The sequence below is a fragment of the Carassius auratus genome, chromosome 43 (assembly GCF_003368295.1).
Source record: "Carassius auratus strain Wakin chromosome 43, ASM336829v1, whole genome shotgun sequence".
Taxonomy (NCBI): Eukaryota; Metazoa; Chordata; class Actinopteri; order Cypriniformes; family Cyprinidae; genus Carassius; species Carassius auratus.
The window spans coordinates 12,516,450-12,541,277 of record NC_039285.1 but is presented as its reverse complement, the minus strand read 5'-3'; the positions used below and the strand labels follow the sequence as shown (position 1 = coordinate 12,541,277).

The window sequence follows — 24,828 nt, the reverse complement described above, 5'->3', positions numbered from 1 at the left end:
AAAATTTAAGTGTATACTAAGTATGTGTGTTAGATAAATAAAGTGTGTGTGTATATAAATATAAAGTGTAGTGTGTTCGCCGTTATTATCAGCTGTTCAGAAGATGGATTGCCTGAGGGAAGAAACTGTTCCTGTGTCTGGTCGTCCTAGTGCTCAGTGCTCTGTAGCGTCGACCAGATGGCAACAGTTCAAAGAGGGAGTGTGCTGGATGTGAGGGGTCCAGAGTGATTTTACTGGCCCTTTTGCTCACTCTGGATAAGTACAGTTCTTGAATAGAAGAGAGGGTTGTACAGATGATTCGCTCAGCAGTCCGGACTACTCTCTGTAGTCTTCTGAGGTCAGATTTAGAAGCTGAGCTGAGCCAGACAGTTACTGAAGTACAGAGGATGGATTCAATGATGGTGGAGTAGAACTGTTTCAGCAGCTCCTGTGGCAGGTTAAACTTCCGCAGCTGGCGAAGGAAGTAGAACCTCTGCTGGGCCTTTTTCACGATGGAGTCAATGTGAATGTCCGACTTCAGGTCCTGAGAGATAGTGGTTCCCAGGAACCTGAATGACTCCACTGCAGTCACAGTGCTGTTCATGATGGTGAGTGGGGGGAGAGCAGGGGGGTTTCTCCTGAAGTCCACGATCATCTCCACTGTTTTGAGCGTGTTAAGCTCCAGGTTGTTGAGACTGCACCAGACAGCCAGCTCTTTTACCTCCTGTCTGTAAGCAGACTCGTCACCGTCCTTAATGAGGCCGATGAGTGTGGTGTCGTCTGCAAACTTCAGGAGCTTGACAGAGGGGTCCTTAGATGTGCAGTCATTAGTGTACAGGGAGAAGAGCAGTAGGGAGAGAACGCAGCCCTGGGGAGCTCCGGTGCTGATTGTACGGGTGCTGGATGTGTATTTTCCCAACCTCACTAGCTGCTGCCTGTCAGTCAGGAAGCTGTTGATCCACTGACAGATGGAGTTGGGCACGGAGAGCTGATTTAGTTTGGGCAGGAGGAGGTTTGGGATGATCGTGTTGAAGGCCGAGCTGAAGTCCACAAACAGGATCCTCACATATGTCCCCGGTCTGTCTAAGTGTTGCAGAACATAATGCAGTCCGATGTTTACTGCATCGTCCACAGACCTGTTTGCTCTGTAGGCAAACTGAAGAGGATCCAGCAAGGGCCCAGTGATGTCCTTCAGGTGGGCCAGCAACAGTTTTTCAAATGACTTCATGACTACAGACGTTAGAGCCACAAGCCTGTAGTCATTTAGTCCTGTAATTTTGGTTTTCTTAGGGATGGGGATGATGGTGGAGCGTTTGAAGCATGAAGGGACTTCGCACAGCTCCAGCGATCTGTTGAAGATCCGTGTGAAGATGGGGGCCAGCTGGTCAGCACAGGATTTCAGACAGGCTGGTGTAACACAATCTGGGCCTGGTGCTTTTTTCCTTTTCTGCTTCCAGAAGACCTGGCGCACCGCATCCTTGCTGATCTGAATTGCAGGTGTGGGGGAGAGGGGGGATGCAGGAGGTGTGAATGTTGAGAGTGCTTGATTGGAGAGGTGTTCAGGATGGGTTGCATCAGGGTTGGAGCAGGGTTGTTGGAGCAGGGTTGGAATAAAACACTGCAGGGCTTCAGCCCTTCAGGAACTGCGTTTGACACCCCTGTTTTAGGGTCTTAATGGAAGGTATGTAACATAGTTTGGTTTAAAATATCTCAGTGTAAAACAACACCCTTTTTACCCTCTCAAAAACAGCTGTTTTCAGAGCAAGTCATTTTGAAGAATTTCCCTTTTAATGCAAATGAGCTCTGCTGACCCCGCCCCTCTCTTCCAGCCATTCTCAGCTGAATTCATGGTGAAACTTGCTAATTAACATTATTATGAAAGGCGATTAGCAAAGATTCGTGAAAAAAAACCTTATACTCCTACTCATACCTATACTTACCTATATGATGTTATTGGTAGATCAGGGAGGCATTTCCTTCAAAAACGCCTCAATCACTTAGGAGACATTCTAGCCAGCATTTGCTCTGGTGGTGAAACAATTGTGGACTGATGACAGTCACTCAGGGGTGGAGCTTGGGTAAGAAACCAGTTCAGTCCAGCACTACTGTCAATCAAACTATAGTATATTTGAGAAAGGAGAAATTATTTAAAGAGATTAAGAAAAATGAAACAATAAAAACACTTTGTGGATTTTTATCATTATATTGTGGTTGTGTACACATGCTGCCAACACACATTTCAGTTCAAATAACTTGTAAAAGAGCATGTAGCATCCGATGACCGCTTTAAACTTAAAATTTTTACTTTTAAAATGGTAAAAGTATATGTTGCCCATAAAACCCCATTGTTTATATTCTATCCAGACAATTTCCTATATGCTCTGATGTCAGTCTGTACACAATGTTACATATTTCATTTGAGAAAGTGTTTATGTAGCTCAATTGGTAGAGCACTGCGCTATCAAGCGAGTTCGAATCCCCAAGAACACATGATAGGTAAAAATTGATAGTCTGAATGCACTGTAAGTTGCTTTGGATAAAAGCGTCTGCTAAATGAATAAATTTAAGACATTGTTTTATAAGCTGGCGTTTATTCTTTTGTGAGCAAAGTCGTGTTACCGCGTTCTGTTTATCAAAGGAACCCGCAGTGACGTAGAGTTCCCCCGCTGTTTTGATAATGCCTGACTGCTCCCCAGCCTTATCTGGCATTCACTCCAGTCTGTGCGCAGGTCCCGCGCGCGAGTCTATTAACTAACAGCAGAGCGCGGCGCGAGCGCTGGAGATTCCTCCGCTGCACTGACGGATTGGATGTGATGACAGGGGGACCGGCACGCGCCACAGCGCTTTGGCTTCTTGGCACGCAGGATAATATAGGCTATTTAGTGCTCTTTTGTTTCGTGGAGGAGCGTCAGAAGCCCAGTGCCATCTGAAAATATTGGGGTAAGTGTGCGCATTTGAACCTTTTCATCATAAATCATGCAGCACGAGACACTGTGCTTAATATAACAAATCTGAGAACCGATTTTATCCTTTAACATGCGTCTTAGCTACACAATTTAACGTTTTTGGTTATTAAAATTAAACTCATCGGTACTGAAACGACACACAAAAGACTAAAATCACTAAACAATAATTGTGCGGGCGCTCGTGTGCGCGCGCTCCATGTGCAAGACGTGAAAAAGTGCACAAGCTGCAAGATGTGGCATGGAATGTGCATCTGAATTAGTTTGATTTGCTAGCATTAGAATGTTTACTCACAGACTGTTTGTTTAGATTCCAGTGCATTGCGCGCCATGCTGTTTATTGAGCTACGAGTTCGCTCACTCCACCAGAATAAATGTCAAAGACAATGTAGTAGAATAAATGTTCATGTCTCTCAACGACTGTGCGCAGAAAATAACTCAAGATAAGGGGTCTTTGTAGATAAAATAACCTATTTATCTCAGGTGGCTCGTGACGTCGCGCAGTGCACGCTCATTTATTGCGCATCTGTTCGCGCGCTGGCTTTGGGGAAACGCGCTCCCTTTTGTATTGTTATCTCTTTTTCTTCGCGGAATATTCCACCGGTTTCACCGTGATGGATATTTGGGCTCGCTTGTCACTGATTTTGAGTTGTGGGAAGCGCGTAAAACAGCGGTTCTCCTTTCACCTCGATCACTGACCTAAACGCTCAACAGGATCATTTTAAAACTAACCGTGACAGCGCAATGAATTATTTAAAACTAAGTGTCATTACAATCTTAAACTTCATTAATCAGATCAAATGAAATTGGAAACGTTCCCCGGTTTGAGGGAACATGTGACAGAGAGGATGAACTGTGGACGGTCACAGCTGCACGAAACTAATCTCGGAAGCGTTCATCAACAACTTGACTTTAAAACGTTGCTTTTGTGTACAAGTAGGCTACGTCCTAAGCTTAAATTTGTTTGGTAAAATGACCGAACTGATGGACTTAAAAGTGCTTTAAGCATTTGAATACCACATGTAAATTGTTAATTCAAACGGACAAATATAACTCAAATATAGGTTATGTCGTGAAATAATCGTGCTGTCTCTGCTAACAGAATAAAAGAGAAAAGGTGAGCAGCCCGCCCTTGCATAGCCAATCAGAAGGGTTTACTGCCTGTCAATCATTTTGGATATTCAGGTTTGTTGATATGTATTTGGAGGCTCGCCTATAATGGTTGCAGAAATGTGGCCAATTACATTCATTGTTCATTCTGCAGATGCTTATCAAAATCAAGGGATTGGTGTCAATAGCGGAAGTTAGCAAACGAGTTACATTAATTCAACTGATATTTTTATTCATTTATTATTGCTTTGAATGTATTTTTTAAAGTGTCGATAATTTATGGAGGAAAAACTGCCTATTTTTGTAAGCAATTTTACTGTGAAATTAAACGTAAACTCACATGAGTCACATGAGATCCGGAAGTACATGATCATATCTCTGCATTTGCATGAAGTTAAACTTTTCTCGGCCTTGTCATGTGCCTACATCCTGGTGCCGGAGGTCACTGATTATCATGCCACTGGAAGTCACCTTCTCTTATTGAAAACTGAGTTCACTGATGGTGTAAACAGGGCTTAAAACAGCATTTGCATTCACTTCCCAAAGCTGTGATTAACAGACTGAGAAAATTTAATGCGCTTTTGACAGGTCATCATGAGCAAAACTCAAATGGGAGTATATGTTTTACTTTACACGCCATTACTGTCCTCCGGGTATGAAATGTTTCCAGCATGCTTTTTTGCTGATAAATAATAACGACCCTTCACGTAATCATCGACACGATTTCCATAAAGACTGGAGCTTCAGTTTAGCTCAGGCCCACGACACATGCAAACACATCAGGCAGCTGCGATCATGTCCTCAAGGGATAATTTGAGGATTTTTAACATCTTTTTTTCGTTCAGCTGCAAAGCGCTCACGAGATGTGGTGCATTTGATAGCTGTCAAATGGCGTTTATGGGTTTGTGTCATAACCCATTGCATTAGAAGGGGAAAGAGTTGAATCTGACAGGAGCTACACTGTCTGCTGTTTTGCAAATGCTGCAAATGGTAATGGTTTTACATTACATTTTTGGGAAAAGATACCACTTGAAGGGACATTTTCTTAATATATAACTCATTTGGGACATTGTATTAGATATATTTATGTGCAATCAAACAGAGACCCATCAGTATCAAGGCAAACACTAAAAGGCAGTTCACACAGAATGTGTGTTTGTTTTTTATTTATTTATTTTTTGTTTTTTTGCATTTTAAAATGCTTTTTTGCGTTTAAAACATAAGACAAAAATGAGAAAAAAAATGCAAGGTCTCAATTGTGTCAGACGTGAGTTCAATGGTTAAAGATGTCCATCTAGCATGCGTTTACATTTTCTTTCTTTTTTTAACTTTGTAAAAGCAGTGCAGTCGAATGGAAAAATGCAACTCTGTATGAACAGCCTCTAAAGGAGAAAATGCAGACTCACCATTAGACTAAAGAATCTGTACTTCACAAGGGAAATTCACTTGCGCCTCTCTGAATATTCCAGGAATTTATCAATATCATCTCATGGTATGAATTACATTTGCTTCAATAAAAATGAACAAAACTTTATAAAACTGAACGTAACTTTTTCAGAAACTATCAAAAATATGCCATTACAAAAGAAGAAAAACACAATGAAAATGAAAAAAGAACAATATTAAAAATAACACAGTTGCACAAATGTAACAGGCTCTTCAAAAATGTTTCATTTTTGTTAATATTTTTCAAAGATTCGTTTTTTGCTGATCGTGGATTCTGAATGCATTGCCACAGATTTCGCTTTTGCTTCGCAGTTTTTCGTTTGGAGTTTTGCCACAAACCTCTCCTGAGGGCGGGGTTAACGGTAATCTACTCTTATTGGATAGTGAGCTTTTGATGGACAGGTGCTCTCTGACCGGGAAGTACAGAGTACAGACGTCACTCAGTGGCGCCAGAGAGTGGCGCGCATATTGTAAAGCTCTCGCTGTGAATTGTATTACTAAATATGTAAATAATATTTGACCTTCGATCGTCTCAGTCTGTAAAGATGAGCTCAAGGCAGCTTGAAGTAAGCCTGTGTTACTGAATGACAATAATTACCTGCAACAACTGTTGCACATTGTAACATTAAAAACTTGTATCGATGTATCGATGTTATTGGTTACTTCAATAACACAAGCTTACTTCAAGCTGCCCTTGAAGAACAAGCGGAGGAGGAAGACGATGCCGCTCCATATCTCCTCCTGAGAGCTCATCTTTACACGCTGAGATGATCGAAGGTCAAATATTATTTACATATATAGTAATACAAAGCACGACGTATTGCATACAAATCACGGCGAAATATTTTTTTCTTTTTCTTTTTTTTATTAAAGCTGCGGTAGATAACTTTTGACGCTCTAGCGGTTAATAAACAGAACTGCTTGTGTCTTGCGGAAGAACATCGTAGCCAGAACTACTTCTCTCTGTTTATGTCTATGAAGAATCACAAAGGTGCTGGGTTACTCCGCCGCGGTATCCCCGAAGCAATCTAAAATAGTCCAAATATAAACACTTATTATAGTGATTCAGGACAAGCTAAAAACACGGTTTGGAAAATGGATTCATGGTGTACTCGCTTATTATATAAATTTTTCTACATTTTGAACACAAACAAAGTAACGGACCGCAGCTCTGATTGGTTGTTTCTTAACGGGAGCGGTGTATTTCTGCAAATGGCAATAGGAGCACTGGGAGGAGCCAGAGGAGCTTGATTTTTTCACAGATTATCTGTCTCATATTCTACTGTCAGGACATAATGGCAGGTTTAACAAATATGTAAGAAATATATATTTTTACAAAAGTTACCTACTGCAGCTTTAATGCAGAGAACAAAAACACACAAAAGTATAAACATACATTACATAATATCAACCACAAAAAACAAAACAAAAAACAATAAAGAATAAAATAGAACCAAAGGAAAGAGGGCCAAAATCTAAACAAATTTACAATGATCAAAGGCGGAGCAAATTCTAACAGTCCTTATAGCTTTCTTATTAGTAGATGCTGAGATTACATTCAAATGGTTTTCCATTTATTTTAGAAAAACAGAGAAGGTTTACAGTTGGAGAATTTGCATTTGTCAATGTGAAATTTGTTTAGGAAAAAAAATTAAATTAATAACAAAACTGATATTTTCGTTTGTGGTGTCAGAGTCATAATACCCAAATATAATGTTTTTCATATGTACTGAGAAGCCTGGCAAAATATTACACTTGACAAACACACCAATGTCATCCCAAAGTTTCTGAGTGCAGTGACATGACCAAAATAAGTGTACAGCTTAAAATAAATGTCTTTCACTTTGTCTGTGAAAAATAATTTTTGGGGTAGAGACCAGATTAAATCACCACGAGAGCTTTCAATATGCGCGGGGTGCGCCACTGAGTGACGTCTATACTTCCCGGTCAGAGAGCACCTGTCCATCAAAAGCTCACTATCCAATCACCTTAGATCACCGTTAACCCCGCCCCCAGAAGAGGTTTGTGTCAAAAGTCCACACGAAAAACTGCGAAGCAAAAGCGAAATCTGTGGCAATGCATTCAAAATCTGCGATCAGCGAAAACGAATCTTTGAAAAAAATTAACAAAAATGAAGCATATTTGAAGAGCCTGTTACATTTGTGCAACTGCGTTAATTTTTTTCATTTTCATTGTGTTTATCTTCTTTTGTAATGGCATATGTTTGATAGTTTCTGAAAAAGTTAGGTTCAGTTTTATAAAGTTACGTTCATTATTATCAAACTAAATGTTATTCCATACATCTGCTGAAATGTATTTCATAGTGATGATGAAAAAAATCAGCAATGGCAAAAAGTATAGATGAAGCTTTCCACCGTGTCCTAACTAGATGTTGACCTGTTACTTTACCATGTTAATCATAGATTTTATTTTGTGTTTTCTGTTTCTGTAACACCTCACTGAGTGTCTCTGTTGCATGTTTGTTTTGTACAATATTAAAATATTATAATTTGCATTTAGGTATATTTATTTGCATGACTTTAACCCTCTGAGGTCTAAGGGTATTTCTGGGGCCTGGAGAAGTTTTGTCATGCCCTGACATTTGTTCTTTTTTCAGTTTCAGCTTATATCACTGTAATCAGAACAAACTGGGCTATAAGAATATGTGAGCAGCATGTATGTACATGATTGTGTTTTTGAGAAAACAATGAAGATGCCAATGAAAAATCCTACTTAAGATCTTGAAAATAACCTATAGGAAACAAGAACGTTCAAACTGTGACCAAACAAGTGTATTCCATGACAAAGACTGCGTCAGTCACTGTGTACCTGTTGTAAAAAAAATTTAATAATATACATACATATATATATATATATATATATATATATATATATATATATATATATATATATATATATATATATATATATATATATATATGAAGTAAACTATTTTCACTGTGACTCCAAGACAGCAGTTTTGGCTCCTCCCATGCACTCTTCTGATTGGCTGTGATTTGTGATTGATTGTGTTGTGTCTGTGGTTGCATCTTGCGTCTGGTGACAGACAATATGGCTTTTCATGGAAGTCAAACACAATTATTGAGTCACATGGCCAAAAGCGAACAATTATTGACCATAATTAACTAAGAATAGCTACGAAAGAACAGTATTTTTTCATTAACATGGCAGCCCTGGCTTTTGATCTGCCAAAGTTTTGATGGAAGGGAACTGAAGTATGTTTCTCTCCTTTTCATCAGCCAAACTTCACACTACGGCAACACAGCTGCTTGTAGTTGCAGCTATTTTGAGTGTTTAGTGCTAAAAGATCCCTCAAGGCTCTCAAGTAGTCCTTGATTGAGGCCGAAAGGTATTCATAGACATTTTGGATGAATATAGGCTGACATCCCGAGACAACACCTTATAATGACACAGATAGGCCTTCGGATGCTCCAGTGTTTGCCTTCCTGAATGGAAGCATATGTCGTTTGGTATCTAACCTTTATGACCTTGAGGAAAGCCCAGCAGAGCTAGTCCTTTCTCTGGGATGGCTTCAGTACACAATCAGATAAGTGAGAGAAAAGACAATGGCATGAAATAAAAAAAGGAACAAAAACAAATAGTCGACTAGTAACTGGTTTAATTTTTTTTTCTTATTTTGACATTTTTAGCTTCCTCACAGCATGCTGTGTTTCAGCTGTTAGACAGTTTGCACGGTTTGTAAACCCTCTCTGAAATGTTACAGACGTGCAGATTCAGACGGATGTCATATCACATGCATCATGTCTCAAGCTGTTTTTCAGCGTTCTGCCATGAGTGTTGTGTTTTAAATCTGTTAAAAGTAATCCAGACGTCGAAAAACATGTCTCTTCCATTCTGTTGCTCTCAAAGTGTTTTCAAAATGAAGTCTATATGCTCCTTGGAAATCCGGTATCATTCAGATAAACCACCAACTAATTGATTTTGTAGGTAGTTGACCATCGCTAATGTGTTTTACAGTCCATTAGAGGTGGCTCTAGATGGACTTTTGAAATCTTTGGTTATAGATAAAGAAGAGCTAAAATTTTGACTCACATTTAGTTCACACTGACATCAGTTCATCATTTACTGTCATGTCATTTTGACCCCTCTGTGAAAGTATCTACTAAAACTTTTAGATGCTTTCATGTAGTAAAACTGTATTCCTGTAGTCTTAAATTCTGTGGCTTCCAAAGGTCACAAATGTTCATTTGATTGATCACATTTTATGATGATTTAATTTAATTATCAGCTCAGATAAACAGAGTTCTCACGGGTTTGGAACGACATGAGGGTGAGTTATTAATGACATCATTTTGATTATTGGGTGAACTAACCCTTTAATCACTGTCCATTTGAAAGGAAAAGAGCAGGCCAAAATCTCATTTAGCGTTTCACAATTGAGAGAAAATAAAGCGGCATGGGTTTGGAACAGCATGAGGGTGAGTACATGGTGGCAGAATCTATATTTCTGAGTAAACTATCCCTCTAAACTGCTTTCACATGCAATTCAGTCGTGATCCCACAATTAACCCTGACCAGAGACCAACCGCTGCTGCCATAATAATGGAGAGCACACACACTCTGCAGAGAAATGTATGAATATAATGCTGGTTCATTTATAATATAAACAAAAGAGGTTAATTTGTCTGTGTTCAGGAAGAATATGGAGCTCAGAAAGAAATGCTCTGGAGCAGAAAACCATCACTGCACTTTGTATAATCTGCATAATGTTGTACTTCTTTCACCTCAGAGGACTGGCCGTGGTGTTTCATCCTTGCTTAATGTATCCCCGATAGACAAATAATCCTGACAAATTTAATTAAACAGTCCATGTTATTTTATTTTCCTTACTTTCACTCTGTCTTTATCTACAAATGTCATCTAATTCATTTTATTCAGGCATCCAGACTTCCAACTTCTGAAAGTTGTTAACCCATTCTAGCACTTCATGTTTTCTCAGTCAGAAACAAATAAGAATGTTTGTTATAGAGTGCAACATTCGGGTACTGGATGTGAAAACATACATTTTTGTCAATAGGGAAAATGATTTTTAGCAATAACTTATAAAACTTTCATTAAAGATAGACTTACTGGGAGTTCTGAGGTGTGTTAACAATGATATATGCTATTGTTGAAGCCATCCATTCATATTATTTCAACTTATTTTGAAGATAATTGTTTAAAGTTGACCTAAAACTGAAAGTTCTGTCATCATTTACTCACCCTCATGTTGTTTTAAACCTATATGTTGAACACAAAAGAAATATATTAAAGAATTTTGGTAACCAAACTGTTGATGGTAGCCATTGTCTTACATACTGTAATATGGAAAAAATACCATGCTCTCTCAAAAATAAAGGTTCAAAAGCTGTCACTGGGGCGGTACCTTTTCAAAAGGTTCATGTTTGTAACCTATTAGGTTCTAATACGTACACTTTAAGTACTTATATGTACCTTAGTGTACCAAAATAAACCTTATGAACCTTTTGAAAAGCTACTGCCCCAGTGGCAGCTGTTGTATCTTTATTTCTGAGAGTGTGGAAGTCAGTGGCTATCGTTAACTGTTTGGCTACCAAAATAAATTCATCAAAATATCTTATTTTCAATTTTGTGTGTCTGTGTGTGTGTGTGTGTGTGTGTGTGTGTTCAGCAGAAGAAAGAAACCTGAGAATGACCTGAGGGTGATTAAATGATGATAATTTTCATTTTTGGGTGAACTATCGATTTAAAAGCTGAAGTTGTGGTGGAAAACTATGTTACCCGTGATGTTGTACAGACAATTCATGGCGAGCAAAAAAAAATTATAAAAAACTTAAAATATACAGTTTCTGTAGATATAATCATCAGTTTCAAACGAATAATGTTATATTTCTTCATCATTGATTGTCATTTGCTTAATGGGATTGTAGTTTCTTCCCTCATTAAAGCCATTAAGTCTTTACCTTTGTCTTTTTGTCCAATTTTCAATTTACTTTCCAATACTTTCTTGCTTCGAATAAGAGCTAGTGATTTTTAGAATTACCTCATAGCTGGTTGGCTTGTTTCATGACTTATAATGCTTTAACAAAGACTTTTTTTAAAATCCTGATGGAAGAAATAAATGAAAAAAGAAATACTTCTGGAATCAATCCAGCTGAAAAAGTGGAGAGACACTAATGCACTCTGTTGAATTGATGGTGGATTCAGTTGTTGTCTCTCTCTTTTTCCACAGTAATTTCCAATCATCTACCATGTTTGAGGGGTCTGAGTCCGCGGACACACAGGAAGTCAAGTCTGAGAGCACCCTTGGGTCCTCTGTCTCCGCCTGCAGGAAGGTGTGTGTGTTAAAACCATGAGAGCAAATGCTTCCAGCTACATGAAAGTTATTTCGTTGTAGAGGTCTGCAAGCCCGACGGGGCCGACACGCTGAGTCCATTCAGGCCGGGCTCGGGCCAATTTTATTTTATTTTTTACAGATCGGGCTCAGGCTCAGGCTCATTTAGCTTCTCTCCTTTTATTGTGCCCAAATATGCACAGAGAGTACATAGGCTACTGTATGACATACTGTTATAATGATTATAGGTTATTATAAAAATTATACATTGCCTATACAATACGCAATGCATATACGCACGCATTAACATACAAGTGACAGTTGACCATGCCGAGCATCAGGAGAAGCTGAAGCATGCAGAGTTATCAGAAGTTTCCAATGCTTCCGGAAAAGCTGCATTTGGAAAGAGGTTTAATTTGATTTCCACGACAAAAAATTTGCAATTGGTCATGTGCAGTGCTCGCCATCTCCTCATTAGACATGACATTAAGAACTGCATCTATACGGATTATGATTATAAGAAAAGTTTTTGTTTTTGATATGTTTTATTTCGTTAAGTACTAAAGTAAAGCTTTCTATAGATAGATTCATCATCTGTGAGGCATGTATTTGTTGAGTTTCGGTTCATTTTTGTGACTAGACAGAAGAAAGCGCATCATGTTTGTTTTCTTTATTTTATAAAAGCACAACATTTTGTTGATATTGTGAGTGAACAAAAATAAAATCAGACCCTTTACAGTTACGAATGATGAATTACTCTTACCTTATGAGCAGAAATTATGGCGTATCCACTGAAAACATGCAAGTGACTGCTGGCGCCTCCATGTCCTGCAAAGCATGCATAGCTTCCACTCTCCACACAAACTATTGGATATAGCGCACATTTTTCTAGGTTTAATGCTTAAACATTCTTATATGCTTGAACTGTTTTATATTTATGGATTTTATTTTAGGCAAGTCGTTGATGATTTGAGAAGGCTAAATTGATCAAACATATATGATCAGCTTATTGGCTGCCGCTGGCCGCTGGCCGCTTGGTCATTACTTTAAAAAACTAAAACTTATATTTAATGAACAAAAAATGCTCCAAAAGTTTTTCGAAATAAACTAATAAAAACAAAACAAAATATAATCACTCTGCCATTACATACATAACTGAAAAAGGCGGACTCAGGTCGGGCTGATAATTCAAATAAGCTGTCGGACACTAAATCTGAGGCCCGTGCAGGGCTCTATTTAGTTGGTGTGCAGTAGGTTTCTGGCGCAAGGCACCATGTTCACCATGTGAACTCTTGTGGTTGAGCACTAGCGAGAATCTCAAGCTCCAATCACAGTATGATTAACATGAAGCCTTACTGATTGGCTGACTCTCCCACCTGTCCAGGGAACAGAGACTGTGGCTTTTTGCCATCAGCACTTTTTACTCTGTAGGCAGCTGCACTACAAGTCAGGTTACATTAGCTGATGCTCTGCCAGCGTGAGCAAGAGAAAGGACAGAGAGCGAGACTGAGAGAAACCGGGAGTGTGACAGAACAAGCAGCATGATTAGTCCAGTATCTCCCTTGTCTTCTAGCTCTTTTAACTTTTGTCTCAATCAGCCAAGTGCTTTATTAGTGGATTGGTGTTAAAGGAAAACGACTCTTGTGGGAGCAGATGCTGGATCAGGGGAAGAGGAAGTTACAATAGTGTGACACTGTACTAATCAGTTTTGTAGCTCTCATAGGAGCTGTTGTGAGATTGAGGTGGAAGGGTCATTATTGATGGGAATAGCCAAGGTGTCCACAAACTGACTGGTATGAGGTGACGGTTTTCTAAATTTTTTCCCCATAGTTAAGATCCCCATAGTCGCTATGTAGAATTGATTTTTTTTCTTCTGCTTTTGGACATAAATAAATACATAGACAAATTAAAACATACATAAAAAAAAGCAACAACATCAAACATGGCGTTTTTTTAATAATAATAATAATTATTATTATTAAAGTAAGTATATATGTTAAAAATAGACAGGAAGCTAGATACATTTAAAAACTATGCATTATCTTTTAATAATTTATTATTATTATATAATGTTAATATATAATTTATATTTGATAATAATAATAAATAATTGCATAATTTTGTATATTTCTTTACATTATTATATTATTTTTATGTTCTACTACTAATAATAATAGTTGTTGTGGTTGTTGTTGTTATTAAATAATTGCTACTTTTAAATGATGTTGCTTCTGTTTTGCACAATTTTTTTCTTTAACTTTGTTTTGGGCTATGCCTGACCTGAAGTTTCTCGGAATGTGATTAACTACATTCCTAAATGTAACTACCAAATAAAAGAAATACATATTCATCTCTCTTGCGCTTATCCCTCGTGTGCTAATGATTACCCATCTGCCGAAGGTTACCCATTCCTGTAATGGCATATTAGCTCTGTCAGTAGTTTAACCACAGTGAACCGTGACGCAACTGTCCCAGCATCCCTGTCATATGGTGGACTCTGCCAGGAAAACAGTCGGTCCAGATGGCACACACAGCAAGGGCAGAGAAAATACACACATGTGCGCACACATAGAAAAACACATACTCACAAACTCTAATTAAACGTGCGCACACACACACACACACACACACACTTAAATACACATTGAGATAATCAATGCTTACAGTCACACTGATAATGGATCAAACTGAAGGTTACGTGCTAACAGAAGAGGGTTTGTGTTTGTTTAAGAGCGGTGTCTCACATACCAGTAGAAGTGCTCATTCAATTAGAGGTTTTTATTTTTAGCAAACATTTTCAGTTTCCATCTGTTTGTGCTTGAATGAAATAAGCATAAGTTGAGCACGTGACCAACACATATACTTTCACTTTATGAAATGTTACATGTTCAGCAGGGTTCATTGACAGGCCACACACTCAACTTTTCATTAATAATATATAATAGTCCATTACTGACATGGTTACTTGACTGTGAAGTTGGTATGTTACACTCTAGTGACAGCATAATTGCCAGAAGTATATATTAAATATTCATATGTAAATGATTATAAAAATTTGCTAATCACCACAGTCATGGCTTGCTTGCCCTGATAAGTTAGTATGCTTAGAGTTAAGAGACAGAAAAGAAATAAAATGTGTGATCATATGCTGCAGCAATTATGCACTGTATTCTATACTAGTGATTAAATGTAGTTTAGTTCTGGGGTCATTTGGACAGAATGGATTCATAGTAATCCTAGTAATATAATTTATCTTGGGCGAACGGATCAGTAATAAGTGCTAAATACAGGTATACATGACTTTCAGGAAGTCAAAGCACATTCAGAGGTGATTGTGTGTGATACACGTGGCCACTTCACATTTGAAGTGTAAATGCTAATGCGTCCCGAAGAGTCCCAGAGTCCCAACGGCGAAGAGCTGCTTACTCAAACTAACACATTAACATTGTGCCTGAGAATTTAAATGGAGGACTGGGAGTGCCGTTTCAGATCAAATCAGGGAAATGAATAATTCATTCATTTAAAATGGAAACATCTAAATAAGTTTGTGTATAAAAATATCCAGATACTGTAATTGAAACTCTAAAATGTGCAGATAAATGGAAGATCATTCTGTCAGGAAGCCTGAAGAGTTGAAAAGATTAAGAAAAATTTTTGTTTTTTAATATATATATATATATATATATATATATATATATATATATATATATATATATATATATATATATATATATATTAGTGCTGTCAATCGATTAAAAAAATTAACTAATTAATCGCACAATTTTTTAAAATTAATCACGATTAATCGCGATTAATCGCAATTAAAAGACTGAAACTTTTTGGATATGTAAATGTAAAATGTAAATAATCAATGTAAACTCAAGACAAAGAAACTATTTAAATTCAAAATATGATTGTTTATTGGAATTTTTGTTTAACTTGTAACACAGATTTTCTCAAGTAAACAACATACCTGCAATAAACCATCAATATCCTCCAAATTAACTGTTGGCTTGAAAGCCATATTTATTACAGAAATAAAAACACAGGCATGTAAGTACCATTTGAATTTCAAAACAATCAATGCCAATAAAAAACAAAAGTGATTTCCATGTTGAATACTAAGTGGACTGCAAAAAAATTCCAAAGTATAGTCATTGCCAGTGCTTTAAGTGGGCCAGTACGCACAGGTACTCAGTACCGCCACTTCCAAATATAGCTCTTGAGCGTACCGCCTCCTCTCCGTGCGCCCAGAACGTGCTTGTAGCGTACCGGTACGCTCATTTGGACATCTGTTTTAATAGAGGTTTTAATCTTTTACCTGCACTGCCGATTTTCAGAGCGCCCTTCACAATGCAAGCTTCCTAATTCATCCCACCCAGAGCAGAAACTACATTACCCATTCACCCTTAAGTTATACAAGTGAATAGCGCATGTGTCGCTTTTCCCACTGTTAAGTGTCAACAACTCAACGTGGCCGGAGAAGGTGTGTGAAACTCGTTGTGAGTTATACTAAAGCAAAATATTGAGTATTTATTGTCTGATAAACATTAAAAACTGTCTGCGGAGGTTGAGTCGTCCTGCAGCCCCCGCCGGCTGCTCATTGGCTGCAGCATCTTTTTTCTAAGTTCTAAAAAAATACCGTAGACGGCAAGGCACAAATTTAGATATTCATTTATCTAATTAATCTATAGCATATGCACAAAGACAATATGATCTTTTTGTCCCCTTTTTGTTTTAAAGCTTGATGAAGAGAGAGAGCGCAAGTTGCTGCAGCTGAGGAGGACAGTGATGCACGCGCACAGGAGTGATTGACAGTTCGCGGCACTGTGTACAAAAAATACTCCGCTACACAATTATTTCTTTTTTTTCGTTTAAGCTTATTAACGTTAGCGTTACAGAAAGGTCTGATTTACGCACTGTTACAGTCATTGTTTTTTTTTTTAAACAATGACATTTGAGTTCATGATTTTAATGTTGCTGTTTCTTGTGGCAGACTAAATGAAGAGTAATGTTTCTTGTGGCAGACTGAAGAGTAATCCGGCAGAGTTTTATACTGAAACTTTCCGTCTAAAAGTCCTTCCTTGGTCTTATCCATATTTCTTTGCACGTTGAACACACATAGGCCACAACTGGAAATAAAAAAAAGCTGCAACCGCGTTAATTGCGTTATTTTTTTTAACGCGTTAAATATTTCAAATTAATCGAATGCGTTAACGCGCTAATTTTGACAGCACTAATATATATATATATATATATATATATATATATATATTAGGGGTGTAATGGTTCACAAAATTCACGGTTCGGTTCGGTACGATTCACTGATGTCACGGTTCGGTTCGGTTCGGTACGGTTCGGTACGTTTTAGATACAGCAAAAAGAACAAATTGGCAACAAAGTATGTTTTTTGTTTTTTTTTTACATTGAACAATGATCTATTCTTTACCCATCTTCTATGGTGTTTTCTTAGCAGCATACTGTATAAAACAAAAACAGCTCCTTATTAAAAAAAATTGAAAATGTTATATTGTTGTAGTAGTTATGAACAAATACAAAGATGTAACTTTTCATATGGAACTCTATAACTCTTTATATTGAGTGTGTTTTTACTCAATTGGTTCTCTATAGGGCTTATGTTTTTTGGAACAAAGCAGGAATTACGGTCTGGCTGAAATGGGCTCGTGAAGGAATATAGTAACGGGGCTAAATTACATTAAGAATGTTCTTAAAACATGCGTTTTCCACTATAGGCGCTCGCTCACTCAGCACACGCTGAAGGCTCGTTGCAAAATGACTAAAGGGTCTTTCACACAGGACGCGATACGCGCGGCGCTGGATCCTGGGCTCAGCGTTGCCCTTCAGATACCACGCGATTTGCGCTGCACTATGCCAAGAGCAAAGTAGGTGGAGTTTTCAAAACTGCCCGTGCATACGTTCTATTTATAACAGTTCTTCTATAACGTGCAGGCCTGTTAATTGAATCGTACTGCTCAGGAAATTCCGACACAGTACAGTACTAGTCCATTTTGATTACCGTGCTTGTTTGGATGCCCCGATCGATTGGTAAAGTGCACCCAAACACCAGACCTGTTGGTTATTGGAGGATCTTCTATTTGTGGTCTGTTAAACGCATTGGCCATTTTGCAACGAGACTTCAGCGCGTACTGAGTGAGCGAACGCCTGACCTGAGTAGCCTAACATAAACATATAAGCTGGTGTTTTTTTTTTCTTGTTCGGGGGTGTCAGGGGCGTTGCCTGTTACGTCGTTTGGGTTATTGGGCTACCTTGTTGAACGCATATCATTATATTTCACAATTTTTTCTTTATTTTCCAAATATAATTAATTAGTCCAACGAACCGTTCGGTACATAATGCGTACCGCGTACCGAACCGAAAGCCTCGTACCGAACGGTTCAATACGAATACGCGTATCGTTACACCCCTAATATATATATATATATATATATATATATATATATATATATATATATATATATATATATATATAGTCTGTATTTCATTTGATTCATAATTATGATAAATTGTTTTATTATTATTATTATTATTATTATTATTATTTAAAAACAATATTTCTGTAAAGTAAGGGATTATTTGGTGCAGACATTTTTAATTTTGCTTGTATTTGATTTGGTAATAAATTTGTGATTAATGACCAGTATGTCATGTGCATGTCATCTGCTTTATAGAATTAAAATTGTTTAGTAAAATCAAAAACCCGTTTAAGAAATATTATTGTTATTTGGATTGTTAAAATATATTAAAAATAAATAAATAAACAAATAAATCTCAATACTCCGTAATTTTTAACTTGCCAGCTAAATATGACTTTTCAATTCAATCCAGTCCAAAAAATGTGGAAAAGCCTTTACATACACATGCACAAGACTCAGAAATCTAAATGGTTCTATGGACCTTTCTTTATGAAATCTGATCACACATGCAACTTCTTACAATTTATGATGCCTACAGCATCTTAAAAATGATACAGTCTATGAGAGGTTCACCCGATACAGATGTATCTAGAATCAAAATGTAAGTTTTTTTACTGTTGTGCCTTAGTCTGAAAGAAGTGTGTGTTTGTGTCAGGTTTTGTGCAGTAACAGTGTTCTGGATTCGTCGGAGTACTGGCTGAAGAACGATAAGGCGCTCTGCAGAATTGGGTTCCTGGAGGACCAGCATGACAGCGGCTGCCCCACAGTGAGTCTCTCTCACGTATCACATGCTCTCATCTACACGCGTATGTCCATACATGTGATTAAGATTGTGTGTGTTACCGTGTGGAAGTCTGGTGGCTGATAAATGTGCTCTTGATTGGGCTGATAATGTGGGATGATGTTGGCTGTGGCTGAATAATGTATGCAGCAATTCTCTGAACTGAGAGAATACATTTAGCTGCACTAACTGTAGGATGGGATAATTAGAGTCTTATGACAGATTTTATACCTCACTTTACTTTAATGACAAGTTTCTTCTCTCATGTAAATGATGGATCTGCACCCATCTCACTATGCATAACATTATGCCATGATTACGCAAGCATTTCTGCTCCTTGGGGATGAAACGCTACTTGTCTGATAATCTGCACAGTGCTAATTTTATGGAAATTCAACGGCAGGAATGTTCAGTTTTGCAAGTCTTTGCTTCATTTTTGTGTGGTCTGGAGCATTTTGCTGGAATTCAACCAGTTAAAATTATAAATTTAGTTTGGGAAATGCAAACTAATTTTGATTCATTGTTTGATCTGAGTTTTCATTGAAACAGTGAATAATTTTACGAAAGCAGTTGTTTGAATTCAATTAACTTAAATTATTGTCAAGGCAGCTAAAAATTGTTTAGCATTTAGCAATGCAAGGAGCTACAGACTTCGTTCTTTCGTCATTATGATTTATTTTCAAAGCCCACTACACGACATTTTTAAAACTTGAGGCAAACAAATTATCCTGATAGATAAACATATTAAACACCAAAGTTTAAACATTTACCTATATGCAAAAATCTCAAACATGGTGGAATCAACAAATGTTAGTAAAAATATGGATTCTGACAGCTAACTAACAGCTAACTGTGGAAGCCACTGAATTAAAAAATATTTATTTTAAAAGGTATTTGCAACTTGTTACAATTCAGACTTTTTCCCTCACAATTTTGACCTTTTCTCTCTCTCTCTCTCTCTCTTGGAATTCTGGGTTAATTTTTTTTTTTTTTTTTTTGCCACATAATAATAAAGGTAACTGCAATTGTTTATGTCACATTTGTGACTTTTTTCAGAAATTCTCAGAATTATTTTGCATTTCTACAACGTGCAAGTAAAAACATTGCATTGGTTTATACTTTAAGGTGCACCAAGTTGTTTTTTGTTTGTTTTGCTATAAAAAAATAGAACTTGCAACATACTTCTAACAAATGTGAAAATGCAATGGAATAGCTTACACATTTTAAAAGATAAAAATCTTTGTTCAGATGACTTAATTTTGGACAACATTTGGAAAGAACAGATGATTGAGCATCTAAGTAAAGTGAATAAAACAACTTTATATTAGCAACTTGTTTAAGAGTATTCTTGTTAAGGTAAGATAAATAAATAAAGTGACTCCTCCTACTAAGGCAGTTTTTAGAAGACATTTGTTAGAAGAACATTATGTTGGATTGCATTACAGTAAAAAAAAAAAAAAAAAAAAAAAAGCGCACCTTGAAATAAAACCCAGTCAAATTTTAATTACTCAAGGTTGGGTTGATGACCACTAGTTCTGTAGCCAGGAAACCACAACCTGTAATTTGTGATGGCAGAAAATCGCTTGAAATGTTCTGTATCAGTGTGCTTCAGTGGTCAGATTGTGGCTCCTCTGCCCGCAGGCTCAGGTGCAGTCAGAACAGGTTTCATCAGGACTGTGCTGATGTCACACATGATGTTCCTTTAACACAAAAGCTCCGCATGGGAATCAAACCCACACACACCAGCTGGCACTGAGATACTAATGCCAGCGCTGAGTGCAAACGCTTCACTCAAGTAGAGAGAGAGAACGTGAGAAAGACACATGCCTAAGAAATATAGGAGACACATTACCACAACTTAAAGACATGCATGGTTGTGAGTTATTATTATTATTATTAATAAAAAATGTTTTCTTTTTTTGGTTTTCAAACATTCTTTTGATGAGTTCTGTGGACATAATGTTGATCATCACTTGAGTTTATTAAATGTTAAAATTAAGTGTTGTTTTATGTACTTTTAGTAAAGAAAAAAACTGTTAACAGTTCTGTATGAAGTAACTGAAAGCCAAGCTTAAGTAAAAGTATAGATATCTTACTAGAAAATGACTTTGATAGAAGTTAAAGTGTTGCTTATTGTACTTAAGTATGAAAATATTTTTGTATATATTAAACTTACTTAAGTATGGAAAGTAAAAGTAAATGCAAAATAGAAAAGGAGTAAAAAAAATATTTAAAATAAAAATGGTTCTACACAGTTTGAGCAGCAAGATTGTGTTCAGTTTTAACTCTTTCTTCCATTTTCTATCTTTGGGTAAGACTCTTTCATTCCAACATAAGAAAGCATTTCAAACAAATATGGAATCTGCATTTGAAGCAGCATGTATCTAGATGTATTTACACCGATGTTTGATGGAGCTCAGAGTTACAAATGTTTTGTTTTAAACATGAAACGTTGAATTTTGATATTTGAAATTGTTTAAAGTGCCCCTATATTTTGGTTTTGGGAGTCCCCAACAACAGGCTGAAATGCATGCAAGGTCAAAAAAACACTTCATTGTCTTATAATATGCATTTATTGTTTTACCTTATTTGCTCAACGACTCCCAAACGGTTCGCTCAACGATTCAAAAGCAGCACCTAGCGGCACAGAATGAATTAGCATTTTCATTTAGACCAATGGGAAAAGACCAACAAGTGGGCGAAAAATATTCTAATGTTTCATGTTGAAGTCAACATGAAAATGGCTTGGGATTAGTTTTAAAAACGACTCAATTCAATGATTCATTGTCTTTTGAGAGACAATAAGTTTATACACGGTGCACTTTTAGATTGAATTCACTCTACATGAAAGGTAATTTTCAAAAATCCGTAATTATGCTATATGTATCACTAATAACAACAATTTTTCTTCTTAGTATTTACTCAAATGTCTCTAAATGTGATCTATTATTAAAAAGATAGTTTGCCCAAAAATTACAATTCTTTCTTTAATTATTCACGCTGATGTCGTTCTACACCCATGAGTCTCAAACGTGCTTGCGTGAGAAACGAGAACAAACCCTCATTCATCTCACAATTCAGCTTTCATTCGCCATATTAGTTGCTCTATAAATGTGCAGTGATCGATATTTATATCTGAATAAACGGCTAAATTAAATCTGTTCATCATTTAAAGCAATTGTGTGTCCTTTCTCTGAAAGACTCTGATTAAACCAATCAATTCATATGGATTTCTTTTACGACGTCTTCATGAAGCGTCAGAGTTTCGCAGAATGGACTTTCAAGGGACAGGGACAGAAACCTCTCAAGTTTCATTAAAATAATCTTCATTTATAGATGAACAAAAGTCGTATGGGTGTGGAAATAAATGTTTGGGTGAACTAACTTATCATTAATGATTTGACTAAGACTCATGGTTAACGATTAAATTGTTCAAGGTGTTTGAAAAAAGTTTTGTACTTGAATTGAATAGGGAACATATAAAGCCATTGTAAAGTTTAATGACAGCTGTGCAGTTTATCAAAGCCACAGCCCATTGTGTCACGTCCACACAGCTGCTTTCACTGCCATTATCAGTAATCAGCTGTATATCCTCCACAGCCCATCAGACATCCTGTAATCACTCCATTTTATTGGTGAAAATGCAGAGGCATGGCCTTATGGCTTTCATGAGAATGACAGTGGAAAAAGTTATATATGCATATAAAATATATTTTCTCTAGCCTGATAAATGTCATTTAAAAAGTAACTTTTACATTAAACATTTTAACTTGTTTATACATAGCAAAGGTTCTTCTTTAACCATATAAATTTGAAAAATATACAGTATCTTTCAATCAGATGAAGGGGAATTTAACAACATGTCAAACACTAGAGTAAATACTGGATCAGCTTTATTGTACTGCCTTATGTTTCTGTGTGATTTATATGGTCAGAGCTGATCATAACTGCAAGAAAACCAAAATGCAGAAATCATGGTATTTTTCTCTGGTCCTGACATCAAATAATAAGCATATACATTACCATTCAATATCTTTTTTAAAGAAATTAATACTTATTAAATTCAGCAAGGAGGTATTCAATTAAAGATATTTTCCCCCGGTTTCCCAGACAAGACTTAAGCCTAGTTCCAGACTAAAGTGTAAATCAGAGCGGTTTTAACTGAAAGAGACTGATCTTGAAATATATCAGTGTCCTTGTTTTGTCTCAAGATGCACACAAGTAATGTTTTTTCTCAGGTATGTTAATTAAAATAACTTAAATGTCCAAATTGAACTGTGGCCTGATCCAGGTTTAGTCTAAGCCCTGTCTGTGAAACCAGTATTTAATGTTACAAAAGATTTCTGTTTTGAAAATAAATCTCTTTTGAACTTCCTATTCATCAAAGAATCCTGAAAAAATTTATCACAGTTTCCACAAATAATATGAAGAATTTTCAACATTGATAATAATGAGAAATGTTTCTTGAGCAGAAGATCAGCATATTGCAATGATTTCTGAAGGATCATATGACACTGAAGACACTGAAGTTCAGCTTTGTCCTCACAGAAATAAATAACATTATAAAATATGTGCAACTAAAATACATCTATTTTAATTTGTCAAAATTATTTCACAATATTACTGTTTTAACCACTGATAGGGATTTTCTGTATGCTAACAGGTAACAGTTTAAGAGCATTGAGGGGTTTTGTTTAAACCATTCATGACCTTTCCTTGATAATTGAACAGTTTAAGGTGTTAACATGACCTCACACATTGTCACTTCATTAAATGTAAGCTCATACATATGAATGCACTCAAAAGCTTTTTGTTTCATTCATGACGTTTTCTAGCTCTTCTCCCTTGTCTTCATCCTCTCATCCTCTGTTTTCTTTTAGATGAGAAACCACTAGACATTAGATTTTCTGTAATCTAATGTTTTTCTCTCGTCTTCACACTCTGTAAAGCAATTAACTTGTGCTTTGATCTCTGCTGGACATGGAGGAATCATCCATCCACAAAAACTGCATGTGAGAAATTAATTTGCCATTCATTCTAATTTAGATTATTAGCTGTCGTTTAGCAGACAGTTTCAAGTAAAGGAAAATGACAGAATGCTAATTGCACAGCCAGTCCCTCTGGAGCAGCCTGGTGTTCGGTGTTTCTCAAGAGAAGGACTGAGTTGAATGAGTTAAGAAGCCTCCAGTATTGTGGGATTAAATATACATGCATTTCATTGGTACAGTAGAACAGAAAATAATCCACTAGCATAAACCCTCCCAGAAATGATTCTCTCGGATTAAATTTTGTTTGATTGTGATGCATGTTGTAATTGATGATGTGGGTTTGGTTGAGACGCAGGGGTTAGTCAGGAGGCTTTGTCATGTTACCGTCCAAACAGAATGACATAATTGATAGTTTGGTCTGTAATTAAACAACTGTTTTTCTTTTTTTTTTTTTTTTTTTTGTGAGTGTGCAGTTGTGGACAATAGCTAAGACGATAGAGAATGTGTGTGTGTTCCTCTGTTTGTTTGTAGAAGTTCTCTAGAGTTTCTTATCGTCTCTTCCCTTTGTCTCATATCCTCTCATTCCATCTCCTCTCATCTTCTGTCTTCTTGACTTGTCTTGTCACTTGTCCTCTCCTCTCATCTTGTTTGTCTCCTCACCTCTCTTATTGTTTCGTCTGCTCTAACCTTTTCTGTCCTTTCATTTTCATTTCTTTCCTCTTCTCATCTCGTCTCTTCTTCTGAACTTGTCTTTTCTCGTCTCTTCAACTTG

The 24,828-nt window shown here is 36.8% G+C and overlaps 1 protein-coding gene across 4 annotated transcripts in view; it reads left to right on the top strand.

Moving 5' to 3' along the window:
• The window catches only part of LOC113061734 (A-kinase anchor protein SPHKAP), a 77,358-nt gene that overhangs the window by 23,734 nt on the left and 28,796 nt on the right, over window positions 1-24,828 (top strand). For 3 of the 4 annotated variants that reach the window (XM_026231126.1, XM_026231124.1, XM_026231122.1), the window contains exons 3-4: window positions 11,731-11,833; window positions 18,943-19,053. In XM_026231126.1, coding sequence (XP_026086911.1) covers window positions 11,731-11,833; window positions 18,943-19,053 — 214 coding nt within the window. Of the gene's footprint in view, window positions 1-2,653; window positions 2,920-11,730; window positions 11,834-18,942; window positions 19,054-24,828 lie in introns of those variants that run through there. The other variant, XM_026231125.1, reaches the window with a different exon arrangement.